The sequence below is a fragment of the Arvicanthis niloticus genome, chromosome 7 (assembly GCF_011762505.2).
Source record: "Arvicanthis niloticus isolate mArvNil1 chromosome 7, mArvNil1.pat.X, whole genome shotgun sequence".
Classification (NCBI taxonomy): Eukaryota; Metazoa; Chordata; class Mammalia; order Rodentia; family Muridae; genus Arvicanthis; species Arvicanthis niloticus.
This window is the reverse complement of record NC_047664.1, coordinates 40,789,848-40,806,581: the sequence shown is the minus strand read 5'-3', so window position 1 is coordinate 40,806,581 and position 16,734 is coordinate 40,789,848. Positions and strand designations below refer to the sequence as shown.

The 16,734-nt window shown below is 49.9% G+C and overlaps 1 protein-coding gene across 6 annotated transcripts in view; it reads left to right on the top strand.

Annotated features, from left to right (window-relative positions):
• The window catches only part of Sorcs2 (sortilin related VPS10 domain containing receptor 2), a 450,334-nt gene that overhangs the window by 394,587 nt on the left and 39,013 nt on the right, over positions 1 to 16,734 (top strand). For all 6 annotated transcript variants that reach the window (XM_076938388.1, XM_076938387.1, XM_034508299.2 and 3 more), the window contains exons 6-9: positions 1,086 to 1,150; positions 4,084 to 4,202; positions 6,995 to 7,084; positions 13,541 to 13,720. In XM_076938388.1, the coding sequence (XP_076794503.1) occupies positions 1,086 to 1,150; positions 4,084 to 4,202; positions 6,995 to 7,084; positions 13,541 to 13,720 (454 nt within the window). The remainder of the gene's footprint in view (positions 1 to 1,085; positions 1,151 to 4,083; positions 4,203 to 6,994; positions 7,085 to 13,540; positions 13,721 to 16,734) is intronic.

Here is a 16,734-nt window from a genome sequence, read left to right as displayed (position 1 = left end):
ACCAAGAAGGGAACTTTCTGCCCATGTGCATGTTCTTTCTCTCTGCCCCTTCTGTCTCTTTCCCCTACCCCTTCCTTTCCCTCTTCCTTTCCCCTTCCTTCTCCTTCTCCTTCCCCACCCCCACTACCTTTAGCTCTTTTCTGTCTCTCCTATATAAACAAGCACATCTGGGAGTCTGGAAGAGGGTGTGTGCCAGCTGGGAAAGGTCCTAGACTGTTTCCTGACCCCTTAGCTCTCAGCCCATGTCTTAGTGATCTCTATCTCCAAAGCTTGGGATGGTGCTGGCAGAGAAGGTCCCACTGGCTCCTGGAGATGCTGTGGTACTTCTCTGGATGTCCTGTGGCTGCCTTCTGGAGGCACAGCATAGACTTCTCAACAGAGTCCTAGGACACAGACCTTACCAGCAGAGGCATTCTGAGAGGAGTATGAATTCTGAGTCAGACAGACCTGGTGGGCGCTTCACCCTGGCCAGCACCTGTATCCTTGGGCACCTCACAACCCCTGTCCTGTGAGATGCAAGGCTTAACCATGGCTTAGGGGAGTCTGGTATAGATTTGTAAGGGTGATACGGGAGAAAACTGCTCTCACAAAGCCTTGGCCAACACAGAGGCTTGGGACAAACTTGGAAGGGATTTTTTTTCCCTACATCCTGTGGTGGACAACTTGACCAGTCATCTGCCAGGTGAAGGAGAGGGCAGCTATTCAGATCCCAATCCTAGTTGGAATCCCAGTGAACCTGTTAGGGGTGTGTGCCCACGGGAGTGACTCTATGCACCTTGATTTTCCCTCTGTGCAGACTCAGGCCAGCAGTCCCAGTCTGTGTGGGGCGTGAGACCCGAGGAAGAAGTGAATCATATAAACAATGCTATAAACAAGTGGGTGCCAGCTTTGCCAAGTTTGAGCCAGTTTATCCGGGTTCATCAAGGCTCCCTTGGACCTTAAAGGTCTAGTGGGGAGGGCTGTATCTTCTGGACTCACAAAACAACAATAGCCCCAGAGCCAGAGAGGCCATGTGGTCAGTGGAAGCCCAGGGGAGGTTTTAGCCACCCATTCTCTAATACTCTCTTCAATCTCTTCTTTTCCAGGGCTGTGTCTGGGGTGGATGATGACCCCAACTTGGTCCACATGGAAGCTCAGGACCTCAGTGGAGGTAAGCGGGTAGTGAGCAGTCACAGGTGTCCCTGAGCTTCCTTGCCCAGTGCCGCTCAGCTTGGCTCTTGTTCAGCGGTGTATCCTCAGTGGTCAGCCCTGTGCAGACCTCACTGTATTCTGATGTGCACACTTATTTCCCGCTGGGGATGAATTGAAGTGGAGGAGCCCTGCTCTGTGGGAAGTCTATTAAAAGGGCAATTTGTTCCAGCTCCTGAGCACTGAGTCTTTGCTACTTTGGGGCCCCACCCAGCTTGGCTGAGGGCTGAGATAACTCTGGGTCTCTGTGGCTCCTCTTCCACAGGCAGGGCTGGGTCACGCCAGCCAGTAACTTTGGGGCCTTCAGACTGAGCAAGTCTCGTGTTGGGAAAATGACAGAGGTCATTGTCCTGGCAGTCCTCTGTAGTCCACAGGCACCAGCCAGGTGGAGCCCTGGGGGTCCTGGGCAGGAAAATTTGGTCCTCCTTAAGTGGGTTGATGCATAATGGCCAACCATAGATCCACACAGGTTAGTTCTCTGTGTAGGCAGCTGCTGTCAGGTGCTAGCATGTGCCATTTCCAAGTTCTCAGCCAGGGCTCCATACATCAAAGGGTAGGACAAAGTGTTACCATGGCTGATGTTTTGGTAAGCAGAGAGCAAAGCTGGGGAGGGAGGGGAGGGGGATGCAGGCATTGGATTGCCAAGTCTTAGGACACACACTCCATGCGGGGATGTGTTGAGGTAAATATTTAAATCGGCGTCATTCAATCTGGCTTTTCTTTATCAGCCACCATGTTCCCGACTAGGCTAGGCCTGAGGTCACTTGCAGTGGCATGTTCTCCCTGCTGCCACGTCTCAGGCTGGCGGCTCAGTCCAGCAGCTCAGGCAGCCAGAGACACTGGCCCTGCCACCCACGAGATACCGGCATGGGAGATGGCTCTGCCAATGTTCCACGCTGTCTCTAGAAGGTTGGGCTGTGCCCAGATCATCCCTCCATCCACACAGTACCTGGTATGAATGAGACTCTAATGCTTAATGATTAACCAAAGGCTTTATAGTTTGGTAATGCTCAATAACAAGATGCCCACACAATCAGAGGTGTAACCCAATACCCAACCTAGATATATCAACTACCTTTGACTGCTAGAGACAGGCGCATATCCGCTTCCATGTTCTCTCTCTCTCTCTCTCTCTCTCTCTCTCTCTCTCTCTCTCTCTCTCTCTCCTTTCTCCTAGCTCCCCTTCTTCCTTCTCCTCTTCCTTTCCTTACTCCTCCTCTTCTTCTCTTTACTCCTCCCACCTTAGCTCCTCCCAACTTGTGGGAAAAATATCCCCCTACAGGGATGTACAGAGATGACACCCAGCAGGCTCCACATGACAGCATGGCTGGCTGAGACTCAGGACATGCCATGTCCTAGGAGAAAAGATAGACTGAGTCCTGGATCAGGGCTGTTTAGGTCCTTCCTCCATTCTGGAGGAAGCAGAGTTTGTTTGCAGCAGCCTAAACTCTGGGGCCCTACCCAGCTCCTGAAACTCTGCATTAAGAGCCCCTGGACCAACTTGGCTCATGAGTAAGGCCCTGCTCAGCTCCTGAAGTCCTCGAATCCTAATTCACCAGTCCCCAGCCTAGAACCCTGCTGGAACAGTCTGCAGAGCTTGGCTGTGGATCACTCAAAATCCTGAAGCCCCTCCCATCTCCCAACCCCTGTTATCCTCCAGAAGACACTATTCCAAGATCACCACACTCCTGTTACCTGGCTGTGACTGCCTGCCCGTTTATCTACTGTGGGCTTTTCCCTATCACCCCAGGCCACCTCGGCCAGACACTCTTAGTGTTGAGTGCAAACTGCTTCTCGGTCTCCCAGTAGAAGCGTTACATGGAGACAGACCCCCTGAATATACCCTTATACAGGCATCCTGTCTGTGTGATGGACAGAATGATGCTCACTGCCCTTGTCATACCAGGGCAGCCTCATTGTCTATCTGCCTGTCTCTACAGCAGCAGTTCTCACTGCTCCCAAGAACAAGTCCTCCATGGCAGTCACTGCTCAGGAACTTCCTGGGGCAGATTCCTCATGAATGGGAGGAGTTCAGGAATGGGAGTGAGAGTGGGTTAATGAATGAGTAAACAAGAAATGAATGAGTGAGAGTCAGTGAATGAATGAATGAATGAATGAGTGAGTAACAAGTAAATGAATGACTGGGAGTGGGTTAATGAATGAATAACAAGTAAATGAGTGAGCAAGTAAGTGAGTGAGTGGATGAGTGAATAGGTGAGTGAATGAGTGACTGGGTTAATAAATGAATGAGTGAGTAAGCATATGAGAGGATGGATGGATGAGTGGGTGTATAACTGAATGAGTGGATGAACAGGTGGGTGGGTGAGCAAATGAATGAATGAGTGAGTGGCTGAGTGAGAGAATAACGGAGCAAAGTGGGTGGCCAATTCAGGGCTTGAATGAATGGAATGTCTGCAGTGTGGCTGTTCCCACCAGCCCTGGAAACACCTCTCAGGTCAAAGACAGCAGCTTCCTGGAAGAACCCAAGTTCAGTGTGATGTACTGGAGCTTGTGAGAAAAGACAGGAGTTTGGGCTTTGAGTTAGAGGGAACATGTGCCTAGAGACACCTACACCTGCCCAGAAAGATGCCCGGGTCTGTGAGAGGGTGGGGCTTAGCCTGGGTGGGGCCTAGGGAAGTTTGAGAGCTGTCTGGTTGTCCCTTCCTTTGGATAATGGTTCTCCAACACACCAGCAATTTCTCCCAAGGAGCTAAAGAAATCCTGGCTGGTGCCTGTCCCCACTGGGCTGGCATCATGGTAGATGAGTCTCTTTGAACAATGAAACTCCAGACCAAGTCAAGGTGCTGGTATTACCAAGTGGTGGGAGCCTAGAAGTCCTCGCTGCTTCCGAGTCTCATCAGGGTCTGTATCTCCTGGCTGCTCTTGTCCCCTCAGGCTATCGATACTATACGTGTCTGATCCACAACTGCTCAGCCCAGCCACACACAGCACCCTTCTCTGGCCCCATCGACCGTGGGTCCCTGACCGTGCAGGATGAGTACATCTTTCTGAAGGTGAGTGTTCCAGGTGCTGAGAGGGGGAGCGCATGACCCTTTGCCATCAGAAGAGTCAACAAAACAGCACTTCACTTCCAAATGCCACTTAGCAGGGCTCAGAGTCTCTACATCTCTATGGTGACTGGAACATCTACAGAGGTGCCCAGGCACCAGAACTTTAGCTCAATGTTGTTCCTGATTTTCTCTGCCCACCATCTGGGGCCCACAAATCCAAGTATACATTCCACACGGTTTCTTTCATGGTTTTGTCTTATCCTGGATGCTCTGGTTACTCCCTGAGGCCAGGACACTGCTATGGTGCCACCAGTATATATCTCAGGCCAATTGGGAAATGATAGTGAACACTGCTGGGAAGCTTCTTGGCCATTTCTAGAGTGGGAAGCCTGGCCCCAGCTAGACCTGCTAGCCCTCTGTACAGAGAAGAGCAGATAATCTTTCACAGACAAGCCCAGGGACTAGTTTCCATGGTGATTCTAGATCCCAGCAAGTTTTGATAACTGACCATCACCATCTCCAAGTTCACCCATCTACAGAGACAGGTCATTTCCTTGGATCCCACTACTGGTCCCTGCTCTTGGGAGACAAGCTCAGAGCCTCCTAAAAAAGAACTCCCAAGAGCAGCTCGATGTCCTGTCACCAGAGGGTCCTCCAGGTTCCTGTCCTTCTTCCCTGCCCAGTCTCCATGGTGCTCCTTCCTAACCATGGATTATCACAATAGTACTGGCCCTTCATTCAACTTTTCAAGAAGCCCTGGGCTCCACTGACCTCACTGTATCACTGGCCATGCCCACCAAGTCCTCTGCTGTGCCTTTGTACCTATAGGTTCCTATACCTATCTCTTTTGGTAGCTACTGGTTCCCATTCCTGCTCTGAAGTGGTTACTGTTGCCAGAGAGAAAACCAAGCCACCATCCTTCATGGAAGGCCCCAGTGCCTTCGCAATCGGGGTGGCCAAGCCCTTGCACACTAAACCTCCACCAAGGTTCACAAGTGCCTTCCCCAGGGAATGAGAACAGGTGAAGCCTGGCTCTGCTTCTGACTGAGCTCATCTGCCTGATGGGCTTTGGGACTGGGCCCATCAACTTCTGCGGGACACTGTGTCAGGCACAGCATCCCTCATCTGTCTCTGGAGATAGCTGCTGCTATGGGGGGAAGGGTTCCAGGCCTTCCCACAACAGGGGCCCTTTTTCCAAGTTCCTAGAACCTCTGTGTGTCCAGGTCACAGCCATTCTACTGAGACCTGGATACCTCCAGACCAAAGAGTCCCTTCCTTCACAGATGGGTCATCTATAGAACCTTGTCACCTTTGCAGTGGTAGACAGTCCCCTGGGAGTGCTCCATAAAGTTCTGAGAGTATCATCCCGTTTCCAGCAAAACTGAGCTCAGAAAGATGGTGTACCCTCAGGAAGCTCTGAGCCTTCCTCAGAGCTAGAATTTGAAGTGTGCCTGTGAGCCAGCTCCACACTAGACAGACAAACACAGAGAAACCTGCATATACTGGGACTCACACCTGACTCATGGTCACACCCACATATACCCACATGGAAACCCCATAGTGTGTCTTGTGGGCATATACACACACATACACACACACCCACACACAGTGCACTTATATGTGTTCACTTACAAACATATGCTTATACAATATATTCATGCATATACATGGTCACATACACAAATACACACACATGTACATGCTTACATATATACTCTCATTCACAGATATTTACACACACTCACATATAGACATACACTTATACACAGTGCACATACAGACATACACAGAGAGACCCACCTCATGGAGATTCGTGAGGCTCCATACTACCCATGTGCACATACTGAGAACAGGGAGCTGTCTCTGAGAAGCCACCACCACTAAGTCATTTCCATCTCTCATGATCTCAGCCTTGACCACCCAAGGGAGCAAAGGCCTCCTCTTCAAGGCAGGAGATAAACTGTGTGATCTCTGGGCCTCTGTTTCCTCAACTGTTTGGTGCAAACGACCAAACTCATGGGGCTGTTTGCTTTGCAGTCAGAGGCACTGCCCCAGTGGAGTGCCAAGGGTGATGCTGGCCACATGGGTGGGCCCTGGGGATGTGATGTATTTTGGTTCCCACGCCTAGAAAGCTGGATGGTCACTTTTGGTCACTTATTTTCGGCCCATCTATACCCCCACCCAGGGGTGCTCTCAGAGCATGTTGGGAAATGGAACTTTCTCCACCATGTCCCATGACAGGGCTACAGGGAGACAGGATGCTGAGGGATGGGGTGAGAGGCAGGTTCTAGTTGCTGGAAGGACATAGGAACTCCCTCAAGTTGGGGCACTCTACAGGGGACTTTGAATGAGGAGCCTGAAATTTCAGGCAGAACGAGACATTGTGACCATGACAGAGCACCTGCCAGGAACAACTGAAAAAAAAAGTTACTTTGCTCACAGTTTGGGACATTGCCATGTACCCTGGTGAGGAGGGCCCAGCAAAGCCAAGCAGCTTAGCCCATGGCAGCTAGGATGCAGACAGAGACACCTGTGCTAGCTGGCTTGCTACCTGCTTTTGTTCCCATTCAGGATAGGTCTTCTCTGCCCGGTTAATCCTTTCTGAAGATGCTCTCATAGACATAGCATGAGATGGGCCTCACCATCTCCTAGGCTACTCTAACAAAGCTGCCAGTCAAGAGGAAACACTATGGTTATAAGCAAATGGCACAGCCACTGGCCAAGATGTCGGCTTCCAAACTGAGAGTGGAGACTGATTGGAGGTTCTGTTACTTGACGCTCTGTTTCTCCCGTAGGCAACATCAACAAACCGAACCAAATACTATGTCTCCTATCGCCGCAGTGACTTTGTCCTGATGAAGCTGCCCAAGTATGCCCTGCCCAAGGTGAGGTGGCCCTTTCACATCCTATGCCAGGATGCAAAGACTGTGAGACCTTATACAGTGGGGTTAGGGACCCCAAGGTCAACTGAAACAGGAACTAAGAATGAATGTGGCCACACTTTCACAGCCTCTGCCTGCCCATTATAATAAAGTGTCTTTGGAAAGAGAAAAAGAAAAGAAAGCAATTAGGTTAGAAGACAGAGCACGTGCCAAGAGGCACATGGCCCTGGGGCAGAGGGCACAGCCAAAGGCAGTGTGGACTGGCAGGGAGACAGCCTCTCAGGGCCTCTATGACCAGAGGCTATATATTTCAACATCCTTATTTATGAGCTATGAATCTAGGTACCTCAGACTTTTCTGAACCAAAAGGAAAAGTCAATTAGGCCTTTCTTCAACATCTCTTCAGAACAGAGAAGACGGGAAGGAAAGTAATGAGCTCACTAAATTAGCTGCCTGGCTGAGTAAGTGAATTTGAAGCTAACGGTTTCCTTTCAGCAAAGGCAGGTGTCTTAGAGGTGAGCAGCTCTGCTGGGCCTGTTACAGTTACAGGCCTGGTCCTGGTGTGGAGAAGAGGGTTCTAACAAGGAGCCCATGTCCACAAGTCATGGTTTCGATGACCTTAAGCACAACTCCCTGGGGCCTCCCAGCACGCGAGCCCTCTACCAGGGGCCTGTGACCTGCTCCCTTCTTCTCACCCAGCCCAGCAAAGCACTGAAGAGCATCCTATCAGCAACCTGTAGGCCTACTAACTGCATTTCCTAATCAGATTTTGTTGTTTTATGGAGAATTTGCAACTCTTGCCTGCTTCCTCCCAACAAGCCATAGCTTCCTTTTTTGCTTTTTAGAGTTACCTGAATACTGTCGAGAAAATGGAGGTAGCTAGCTCAGCCTAAAGGGATCCCCCAGCTAAGAGCCCTTTTCCCATTCCTGCCCTGCCCTGGTCCTCCCATGGTCACATGCCAGAGTGACTTTGGTGTGGCTAACTCAGGAGTAGAGTTCCCCAGGACCCTGCTCAGCATGGCAGTGTGTCCAGCAGCTTCTATAAAAAGGATACATGATCCCACAGTAAGTGATTGGCTGCAGGGCTTCAAGCTGAGAAGTCAGCACCCTGCTCAGCCCAGCCATTGTCCAGATATGTAGGTGTCCCTGTAATTGCACGCCCTACACCGTGGGGGTTCACTAGTGAGAGTTTCAGGAAATGGACTGAACACACAGAGACCGTTAGCATCTTAGTTGACATCCAGCAGAATGTCATCCTACGGAGTTAGATCAGGCTCAGCACAGTGTGGCCTGGTTCTATGTTGAACCATACCTTCCCTGCTCCATGTCTAAGGGGGTAAACAATGCTTTTCAGCCATTTCCATCTCCCCACTTTTGGATGTTTGGAAGGACAGGCAGCTGTTAAGACTAGTCAGCATCCTTGGTTTGAATTGTTGATTTGTAATTACTGTTTTAAAAGTCCTGCAGTTTCCTAGCAGAGAAAAATGTTCATGCAAAGAATCTACAGAACCACAAATTATATAAAAAGCTCTCACAGAGGTAAGGGGAAGGCAAATTTACTTGAGAGAAAAAAATCATCCTGTGTTTGTAATAAATTTATTTAAAGTAAAATAAAATTCATATCGCACGGAATAGAGGAGAGTGATATTGGAAATCATGGCTAAGTTCAAGCTCCAGAGCCTTCTCCCTGTTCCCCTTAGCAACAGTGCAGTACAGAGTGTAGGGTCATGGCCACTCTGGGACTCTGAGGTCAGTTATAAGCCTCCAGCATCCAGGCATCAGGTGGTATAGAAGGTCAGTTTTGACTTTAAGCTTTTGACCTGGGAACAGTATCCACGCCTGCCCTTACCTCACAGCAGGCAAATGTGTGTGCTTTCCTGGAGCAGCTAGCATGTGGCCAGGTTGGATACTTGAGACCTTTCCCTCCAGACACAGGCCTGTGCTCTGACATCAACGGTCATGGTCAGCTAAAGCAGGGTTAGAGTGTGTCCACCTGACTTTTTGTTGCTTCTTTTCTTCTTTGGGGGACAGACTTTTAAGGACCAGCATATCTAAATGTATGGGACAGGGGCTCAGTGTCACCACAATTCACACATGTCAGTCTGGGGATCAGTGTAGACAAAGCCTTTAGTGATCAGAGGCAAAAGCAACAAGGCAGTCTCACAGAAATCAGACAGTTGAATTTGTAGTAACTGTATTATACACTCAAATATTCAGTTTTAGGTGGACACAATGGGGCATGCCTATAATCCTAACAATCAGGAGGCTGAGGCAGGGGGATCATGAGTTTAAAGCTAGCATAAGCTGAAGGGTAAGACCTTAAAAAAAATTCAGAACACACACACAATTTCCAGTTTTAGTCATCAAAGATCACAAGGCAACAGGCAGCACAAGGCAACAATCACAGAGAGACAGGAGAACATGATCTGCTCAGAACTGAAACCATGCCTAAGAAAGGCCATCTGGTTTACCCGCTGGACAAACTTCAATAGATTTGTCTCAAGATGCTCAGAGAACTGCAGGAGGACACTACACACAAAAGAAATGTCGGCAAAGAGATAGAAAATGTTAAGGGTGCCATAAAAAGAATTCCTGGCACCATAATTAGAAAGAAATGGGAAAAATAATAAGCAAGAAACATTTACCAGAAGGACTCAGAAGTAGATCTGGGCAGCCAGAGGAAGAATCAGAGAACTTGAGGACAAGATAGTAGGAGTGGCCGAGTACTGTGACCTTTGACACCATCATCCAAGCAGCACATACACAGTGAGAACCCTAAAGGGACACAAGAGCGAGGGGCAGAGAGGTTGATTTAAGAAACAGTGGCGTCCTCCCTACCCCCAAAATCATGAACTGCATGAACGTGAATATCTCAAAGGTCGGCCAATCCCAAGTGTGGAAAACACAAAGGCACATGCAAATGTGCATTCTGATCAATTGATAAAACCCAAAAGATGAAGGAGGAATCTAGAAAGGAGCACAGGGATGCCCCTTGTCATAGATGAGGGATTCCCTGCTTAGATGATCTGCAGATTTCTTACCAGCAGGCTAAGAGACAGAGCAGGCTGAGTAGCCAAAGCACTGACAAAATAGGAAGGTGCTGACTCATGGGAATGCTTCGTGAATTTTATATAGAAATCTTTGCTGGGGCTGGAGAGATGGCTCAGCAGATAAGAACACTCCTTGCTTTTGCAGAGGACCAGTGTTTGATACCCAGCAGCTATGTTGGGTATCTCACAACCCCCAGTAACTCTAGCTCTGGGGCATGTGATGCCCTCTTCTGGCCTCTATGGGCACCCATACACATGACATACATTCACACAGACATACATACACATAAAAAAAATCTTAAAAAGAACTATGGAATATTTCATTGGAATTCCATATGAAGGTCCATGAGAAATTTTTGCCATCATGTTTATTAAATGTTCTAAAAACCTTTTCCATATATGTATAGTATAATTTATTCACAATTTGTGATTATAACTTATGAGTTTTGATTTGCATATGAGCATATGCACAAACATAGAAGTGACGTGACCCACACAGACATCACTTCTACCTGCTGACCCATCCCTTCCTCCATGTTCCATCTCTTTGTCTCGAGGTAAGGATCTGGAGAAAGTCTAGGACAGTTCTCAGGATTCATTCTGCCCTTCATCTTAGTTTAGCCAAACTTGCAGTCAAGCTGCTGCTCAGCCTCACAGGGAAGCCATCCTCCTCTGCGTGTGGTCATGCGTTTATGATCTGCCAATGAGAAATTAATGAAGTTTTTTGTGCTGCTTCTGAGAGTACCATATGGAGGCCCAACCTTCTCCCCCTCTCCCTCATTCTTGCTGCCTTACATTCAGTGTGATGCTGGAGCTCTAACATCCATCTTGGGCCCTGAAGGCAAGCATGATGTCCTAGGACAGTAGAATAATGACCCAGCAGGATCCCCCACCCCTGGTGACTTTGTAGGTCCTCCACACTAGCCTGCCCACCACTGGGCTTCTCTCACAGGCAGGTGGCTGACTCTTAAAGACTCCTGAGTCCACTGATAAGAAATATGAACAAACTAGTGTTTTCTTTCTGCAGATCTCCCTGGGCCACGTGTGCCACCCACACGTGAAGGTTTTGTGCATCTACTAACAATGGAGTTAAGGAGTGTTTTGCTTGCTTCTCTAAAAACAAAAAGAGTAAGGAAAATAAATGGAGTTTTATGAAAGTGCAAAGGATTTGTCACACTAGTCAGCAAGGCTTCTGTATGACCTTTCTCAGTACTGGCCCACAGGAAGGGGCAGAAGCAGCCTGTTGGGGAGGGAAACCGATCTGAATGTCACAATTGCAGGCTAACAGCATGCAACAAGCATTCTAGAGACATTCTTTGTCTCTGATGTGGCAATCTCCCTTCTTAGAATTCATGGGAAGGAAATAAGCAGAGATGCAGGGAGGGACTTGGCTCTAAAAACACCCCCTCCGGTCCTCTGCATCAGGGACATACATGGCTCAGTGAAATACGGTTGGGCCACAAATACGAATCATGCAGTCATTAAAAGCGATGTTTATAAATAACGTTCATGGCAGAGGAAGAGACACCCACTCAGTGTGCAGAGCAAGCTATAAACCAGACGTGGAGAGTATGTGAATCAGGCTTAGGAGAGAGCCTGAACATAAACATGGTGAAGTGTTAATTCCAGGTCTCTCTAGAGGGGCGCTGTGGATGGCCCCAAGCTGCTTCATAGCTTACAGGAAGCATTTGTGCAGGGCATCTAACCAGTTTCTGCAAGTGGCGTTCGATCAGGACTGTCACCTGAATTACTGTACCCTGCCGTGCAAGCTTCCTTTGCTCATTCCTCCTATAAGCTTGACCCTGCCAAGGCTTCTTATGGGAAGTCCTCGCTCTCACCCAGTTCTGGTGGATCGGCTTATCCACCATGGCCCAAGCCAATGGGCGCAACCTCCCTGGTGGACGGCAAAATGGCCGCCAGGCAAAAGCAACGCATCCTGCCTCCTGACCACAGCTCAGATATTGGAGGGGGGCACATGGGTGTTGGCCAGCATGTTCCCACAGGTACCCCAGAGCCTTCCATCACCCTTTTGTCTAATCTCACACATGGGATTGGGCTCTGCATACTTCTGAGTCACGTACCTCTTTGTTCATCCTGTCTGTGTGTCAGGTTTATGTCTACAGACCCAGGGCCCACCCAGATCCTTTTCTGTGGGGTCCTCCAGCTGTAAAGTATGTGATAGATGCTTCACACATTGAACCCCCTTTTTTGTGCAAAGCCCCACCTCTGCATTTTAAGGGTCTTGCTATGTAGCCAAAGCTGGCCTCAAACTCATAATTTTCTTACCTCAGCCTCCTGGGTGCTGGGTTTCAGAAATGTACTACTATGCCCAGCTCAGAAATGCCTTTTGGACACATGGCATAGGGTACAGTCTGGCAGGGAGAGGAAAGGCCAGGTGCCAACACTCAGGAGCCCAATGGGTCCCTCATTAAAGAGACACAAATAAAAATCACATCCTCAAAGTGAGCACACCCCAAAGGGCATGGGGGGGAGGGGTGTCTTCATATGAGGGCACCCTACACCCTGCATCCATCTTTAGCTCCTGTAGCTTGGCAGCCCCTTGACAGAGGACTGGGGAGTTTCTAAGGGTGGAAGACAAAGGCTTGGAGGATATAGAGTGAGGTTGTTTATCTGGGAGATGGGAATGTTTTGATACCTAGGCCTAGCAGCCCTGGCTGCAGCTTCTCCAATCAGTCTACACAGGTCTGAACAAAGGGAAACAAGGAGCTGAGGTCATCCCGGCTTTGCTTTGCACATAATAGGGCTCTTTTCCGGAATTGTACAGTTGTTCAACCGATTCCCACACAGCTACCTGACCCACAAGGAGAAACGGAGTCCTGGAGCCATTGCCTGGGCAATAACTCTTCCAGCAGTTTTGTCTTTCGGGGCTGAGGGCTGGGTACACGGGATCCTGGACAAGTGGACCTTGTTTGCGGGGTGCTGTGTGGGTACCACGCTCTGACTGTTAAAGCAAGGTCTTCCTTTCTGAAGCTCAGGGCAGAGGTAGGGCTGACAACAGGTCCTGATGCAGATGTGTCATAGTTGCTAGACAAACAAAGGGAAGATTGACTCCCAGGATGGAGGTGGGGAAGCCCAGCCCTGTACCTGCCACTCATTCTGACAATGTGGGATACTTGTGAGATACTTGGGGGAGCCTTTCCTCATTGTAGAGAGCTGGACAGTGTCCAGTGGGGGTGAGGAAGAGGGCACATCCCCAGAATATTCCCCAACCTGGTTTTAAAGGTATGGCACAGAGGTCTATGGAGGTGAAGCCACTCGTCCACAGAGCTGAGCATGGCTCATCAGGATCCCAACCTTAACCAGCCTCCTTGATCAGCTACTCTCCAGGGCAACGGGCAGGTGTCACTGTGCTCTAGGCTACCATCTCTGACATCTCTTCTGTCCCCAGGACCTACAGATCATCAGCACGGATGAGCAGCAGGTGTTCGTGGCCGTACAGGAGTGGAACCAGGTAGACACCTATAACCTGTACCAGTCAGACCTGCGTGGAGTGCGCTATTCACTGGTGCTGGAGAATGTGCGCAGCTCGAGGCAGGCTGAGGAGAACGTGGTCATCGACATTCTCGAGGTAGGTGGCACCAGGCAGGGTGGGAACAGCTAGCTGCTCATGCTGCCCACCCCTACCTCTCTCCCATCTCCCTTGCCTAGGGAATACAGATACCTGCAAAGCGCCAGATGTTCGAGGCTTTAGGGCCAGAGGCGAAGCATGAGGAGTTAAAGACAGAGAAGCAAGCAGATTTCCTAATGAGGTTCATTGAGACAGTGTTTGCTAACGAGAAGGAGATTTCCTGGTGGGAGACATCTTGCAGAATTGAGATCAGTCTTTTAGCATGCAAGGCTTACCCTGTGCAAAGGCAGCCACAGCCAGGTATGGTCTGAGCAGCTATCCTGGAGCTGGATGAGGCTTTCTACTGTTTCTCTCCTCCTGCCCCGTGGCTTCTCTTTCTTCTCCCTGCCCTGAGAGCTGGAGTCTGTCGCCTCTATATATCTCTTCTACCAGTCCTCACCCTTCCACATACATTGTCCAGCCTGGCCTGCTGTGACTGGCCTCTCCCTCTACCTGCCTGAGATGACAGTCCCTGCCTTGACCCTGGAGGGGTCCTAACCTTACCTGGCTCCACACAAGTCTCCATGGGGTCCCACTCACGCTAAGGCACTGCCCCAAGCTTCTGAAATTCACACCAATGCTCTCCACTGGGGAGAGTACCCTCATCCTCAGGCCAGAGCCACAAAAAGTTCATCTGACAAGGGCCTGGTCTCGACAGGCTCCTCACAATCCTCTCTTTTCTCTTGTGGACAACATGGCCAGGGGTGGTAATATTATTTAGCCCATGTGCAGGTCAGGAAACTCAGGCTGCAGGCTCTGCAGAAGCCCCCACCAAACCCTCCCACATCAACCTTTCAAGACAGACCAGATCTGAGCAGAGAGCGCCACACTGCCTACCAAGATCTTCCCTCACATCTGCTGTTGGGGCCCTCAGGCCAGTGGGGAGAGCCATAAGAGGCCCACTGGTGCTTCTGTGGGATGGTGAGTCTGGCTCAGAGGGCAGCCTTTGGCAGACAATGGGCTTCGTCCCTGCAAGTGGGAGGGGACCTCCCAGGTGGAGAGAGCCTCAATGTGTCTCCAGCTGTCAGCAGCAGTGTGGGGCCATTATCCCCAGCGAAATGATGAATGTAATCGTTTGTTTGTGAGGAGAGCCCATTTGTCAGTGCTCCCTCCCAGCTGGGGCTGCAGAGGGACAGTGCCATCCTGCAGCACTCCTCTGGCAACATCTGAGCACTGGAGCTCTCAGAGATGGGGGAGGGTTGGGGGGACCCTGTTACTCCAGGTCAGGGTGAGCAGTGACAGATGGGTGTCCTGGACAGCTCTGACATGAGGTGGCACCGCCTACCCTCTTCACAGATATCTGTCACACACACGTGCTGCCTGCTATACTAGGGGTTTCACCCTCAGTTACTGGCAAGGATTCTCTACATGCTGACCACCCTCCACTCCCCCGTGAAGCTGACTGACTCCTAGCAATGTCCTTAAGCTCACACTGTCCCTGGGACACAGTGCAATCAATGCCTTTTGACAAGTCTAGGTGGAGTTTGGGTAGTACAGCGTTGAGATGAGAACCAGGTGAGGAAGCAGTGAGCTGAGCCAGGCATAGAGAGACACCACCAGGGAGAGGCTCGAGGTTCCCACAGTCAGGTGCAAAGACAGCATCCACTGCCCACCAGCTGGGGCCTCCACAGTCACTCATCCTCTCTGACTTCATCAAACGGGAAGTAGCAACAGGTTCAGCTCCGGCTCTCCATCACCTGGGCTCTTTTCTAGGCTCAGGTATGTGTTTGCTGTGCTGCACCCATAACAATGCCCCCTTAAGATTCAGGGATGTCTTTCCTAGGGAAACAAGGCTCAGACCAGCAAAACTCCATGTTTCCAGTGCCACCTACTCTGGCACTAGGGATGGTGGGTGGAAAGGGCTTGTCTTGGCAGATGGTACATGAGTCTCCTGCATATGGTCACTAGGAAGCCAGCAGCATATCCAGGGTCGCAGGGTTGTCCACCTAGTCTGTAAGGCCCCTGGTTGTGTTGCCTCCTTGGGGCCTATTAGATTTTGACAGAACTTTTCTGAGTTGCTATGTTAGAGTTAGAAAGAGGGCTAGGTGTCACAGAGTATCACCGGCCAAATTACTCACTCCATGGATCCTGTGGTCACACAGTGTGTCACAAGAGGTGCTCTGAAGTACTTTTGGAGATGTGTCTGCCAGGTTAACCGTAGGGAACAGAGAGTCCATTGCAGCAAATCCTGCTGACATTGGTAGGAGAGACACTGAATGAAGAGACTGTAGTAGGCCCAAGCATGGCAAAATGGCTCTGGCAGCCTTGCCTTCACCCTCATCCCCCTGCCTTGCTAGAAACTGTTAGATTACATTCCTAAAGCCAGTACCCAAGGTCTACTCCCTTATTTGGCCACTTACTTCTGAGGCTGACTACCAAGGTCCAGCTATCAGAATATTAAAGCCCAGCAATCAAAAGCCCCCTTTGGTCCCTAATTTACATGCCCAATTAAAATTAAACTCCTCATCCTAACATGGGGTTTCCCCTTTTACCTTTATAGACTGCCATTTTCCTATGGCCACATCTGTCTCCTTTCTATCCAGAGGCAGCTCTTTGTTCTCAGGGACAAGTATCCCTCCTCCTCTCATTCCCTCCCCCCTCTCCCTCATCCTTTATCTCCTAGCTTTGTCTCTTATTCTCTCCCCTTTGTCTCTCTGGGGCAAATAAATCTCCTTTGTGCTGAGAACTTGGTCTTGAGGTGTCATGTGCCAAATACTGTTCTCTTCACTGAGGTCCCTAAAAGTGTGCTAACAGCAGAAACACAGCAGTGTGGACTGCAGAGACAGACAGGGAAGCAGAGCAGAAGGGCGTGGACCCAGGTTCTACAGCCTCAGAAAACCACTGGGATATTTATCCTGAAGTAGAAAGGCAGTCAGAGAGCAGAGCCCTGGCCACAAGCAGCTGTTTCAATCTGTGGTACCAGGGGGTGCTCCCTGCTGGATGTCGCAGTCACTTGGCAGAGGGGCTTCCATTTT